This window comes from Scyliorhinus torazame, chromosome 5 (assembly GCF_047496885.1).
Source record: "Scyliorhinus torazame isolate Kashiwa2021f chromosome 5, sScyTor2.1, whole genome shotgun sequence".
NCBI lineage: Eukaryota > Metazoa > Chordata > Chondrichthyes > Carcharhiniformes > Scyliorhinidae > Scyliorhinus > Scyliorhinus torazame.
Window position 1 is genome coordinate 163,825,974 of NC_092711.1, and position 2,963 is coordinate 163,828,936.

General features: G+C 50.8%; 1 protein-coding gene across 1 annotated transcript; it reads left to right on the forward strand.

Moving 5' to 3' along the window:
• Window positions 1–418: 418 nt before the first annotated feature.
• Window positions 419–2,710, forward strand: LOC140418016 (uncharacterized; the record flags this gene model as incomplete). Its single annotated transcript, XM_072501447.1, has 1 exon — window positions 419–2,710. A coding segment is annotated over one exon (1,155 nt), but the record flags the coding sequence as incomplete, so codon positions are not given.
• Between the last annotated feature and the right edge of the window lie 253 nt (window positions 2,711–2,963).

Below are 2,963 nucleotides of genomic sequence, written 5' to 3' on the forward strand. Positions count from 1 at the left end.
GAGGAAACCGGAGCACCCGGAGGAAACCCACGCACACACGGGGAGGTTGTGCAGACTCCGCACAGACAGTGACCCAAGCCGGAATCGAACCTGGGACCCTGGAGCTGTGAAGCATTTGTGCTATCCACAATGCTACCGTGCTGCCCTAAGAGTCTCAATCTGACTGAGTCTCTCAATTCCTTGGAACTGAGTATCACCGGTCTTTGAATCGAGAAGGAGAAATGTCTGTCTTTTCTGTCGGCTTCAAAACATCAGTGTGACTGGAAAAGCCCCGAGACACACACACCCGAGTGAGAGTGTTCCAGAGCACTGACTGTGGAAAGAGCTTTAACCAGTTACACAGCCTGAAAAAACATCACACCATTCACAGCGGGAGAGACGTTACACGTGTTCTGTGTGTGGACGAGGCTTCAACTGATCGACAAACCTGGAGAGACACGAGGAGACCCACACCCTGGAGAAACAGTGGAAATGTGGGGACTGTGGGAAGGGATTCAGGGCCCCATCTCAGCTGGAAGCTCATCGGCGCAGTCACTCTGGGGAGAGGCCGTTCACCTGCTCTGTGTGTGAGAAGGGATTCATTCGGTTATTTGCTCTGCAGAAACACCAGCGAGTTCACACTGGGGAGAGGCCGTTCACCTGCTCTCAATGTGAGAAGGGATTTGGTGATTCATCCGCCCTGCGGATACATCAGCGAGTTCACACTGGGGAGAGGCTGTTCACCTGCTCTCAGTGTGAGAAGGGATTCACTACTTCCTCGAGCCTGCTGTCACACCAGCGAGTTCACACTGGGGAGAGGCCGTTCACTTGCTCTCAATGTGAGAAGGGATTCACTCAGTTATCCCACCTGCAGAGACACCAGCGAGTTCACACTGGGGAGAGGCCGTTCCCCTGCTCTCAGTGTGAGAAGGGATTCACTCGGTTATCCAGCCTGCTGACACACCAGGGAGTTCACACTGGGGAGAGGCCGTTCACCTGCTCTCAGTGTGATAAGGGATTCACTACTTCATCGAGCCTGCTGGCACACAAGCAAGTTCACATTGGGGAGAGGCCGTTCACCTGCTCTCAGTGTGAGAAGGGATTCACTCAATCATCTGACCTGCTGAGACATCAGCGAGTTCACACTGGGGAGAGGTCGTTCACCTGCTCTCAGTGTGAGAAGGGATTCACTCAATCATCCGACCTGCGGAGGCATCAGCGAATTCACACTGGGGAGAGGCCGTTCACCTGCTCTCAGTGTGAGAAGGGTTTCACTCAATCATCCGGCCTGCGGAGACATCAGCGAGTTCACACTGAGGAGAGGCCGTTCACCTGCTCTCAGTGTAGGAAGGGATTCACTCACTTATCCAGGCTGCTGACACACCAGCGGGTTCACACTGGGGAGAGGCCGTTCACCTGCTCTCAGTGTGAGGATGGATTCACTCACTTATCCAGGCTGCTGACACACCAGCGACTTCACACTGGGGAGAAGCTGTTCACCTGCTCTCAGTGTGAGAAGGGATTCACTTGGTTATCCCACCTGCGGAGACACCAGCGAGTTCACACAGGGGAGAAGGCGTTAACCTGCTCTTAGTGAGAGAAGGGACTCAGATATCCATACACCCTGCAGGAACACTAGCGAGTTCACACCTGGAAGAAGCTATTCACCTGCTCTGTGCAGGGGAGACATTGTTGCTAACTTTTGGTTGGTTCAATTGGCTGTTTTATAACCTTCGCTCTAGAGTTGCTGGGTATCTTTATGATGCCGCCACGAGGTTCAAGTTCAAGGACTGATCAATAACTCAACACACTAATTGGCAAGATTCAAATCAAAAATCATTTATTATACACAGTGAATCACTACTCATGCATAAACTCTACTTTCTAGTCTATTCCTATCACTAAAAGGCCTATATTTAGCTTCGGAATTGGCCCACCAGGTATGGGGAACAAATGGCCTTTCGTTCAGGTCCTGAGTCTGCAGGATTCAAAAGCTGGTATGGACTTGTAGCTTGGAGGGCCTATCTCGTAGCGAGCGTTGACTTGAGACTTACTTGGGTGGAGTGGCAGCTGAGACAGGTCACTCTCACGGGTTGATTCAAGTTGCTGAATGATCCTGCCAAAGAAGGACGATTTGAACTTGGGGGCTTTACTTCATAGTCCCGAGGGGCTTCCCGCCTTTCGGGGCGGACCCCGTACCTGGTTCCAAGTGATTGGACTGCTTTCCGATCACTGTGATCGATTTCTCCAATACTGGAGTTGTTCCCCGATCGTTGGGCGGTCCCTAAATGTTCATTGGCCTTCCTTTGTCTTGGCTCCTGCTGGCACCGAGGAGTCTGGCTTGGCTTTATTTACCTTAACTGTTGCCATTGTGCCTTGGAATCGCACATTACTATGTAGATGGCTGCTGCATTACTATGTAGATGGCTGCTGGTTTCAGTGCTGTCTGGTTGTTTTGCAGGTTTCAATATACATGATTTCTGCACTTGCTAGTCTTTGCCTGTGTTGGCTGAATTTCCCTTCAGCCTTTGCGATTCTCCATTTTAAGTCGGGAAGTGGCCAACCCAGGTGGCTACAACATTCAGTGATCCATCCCAACTACGGAGACACTAGCGAGTTAATTCTGGGGAGAGACCATTCATCTGCTCTCAATGTGGGAAGGGGTTTTGTGATTCATCACACCTGTTGTGACTCCAACAAGTTCACAATAAATTACAGATGTTGGCTCCGTTGTTATTGTTTCTGCTCTCACTGACATCCAGGAGTGCATTCTGTTCATTCTGACATCTGGTGAATGGTGATGATTGGAGGGTTTCTTTCTGCTGGACTGGCCGGTCTAACACCTCTGCCTCCGGTGGGCTGACCATTTTTGAGGCTCGTTGCGATTACCTGGTTCCAAGTTTGACGAGGAGCACAGAATGAAAAGGTGTTTGCACGTTGGAAGATATTTAGTTCCCAAAGCAGCCATGTTGCCATGAAGATGG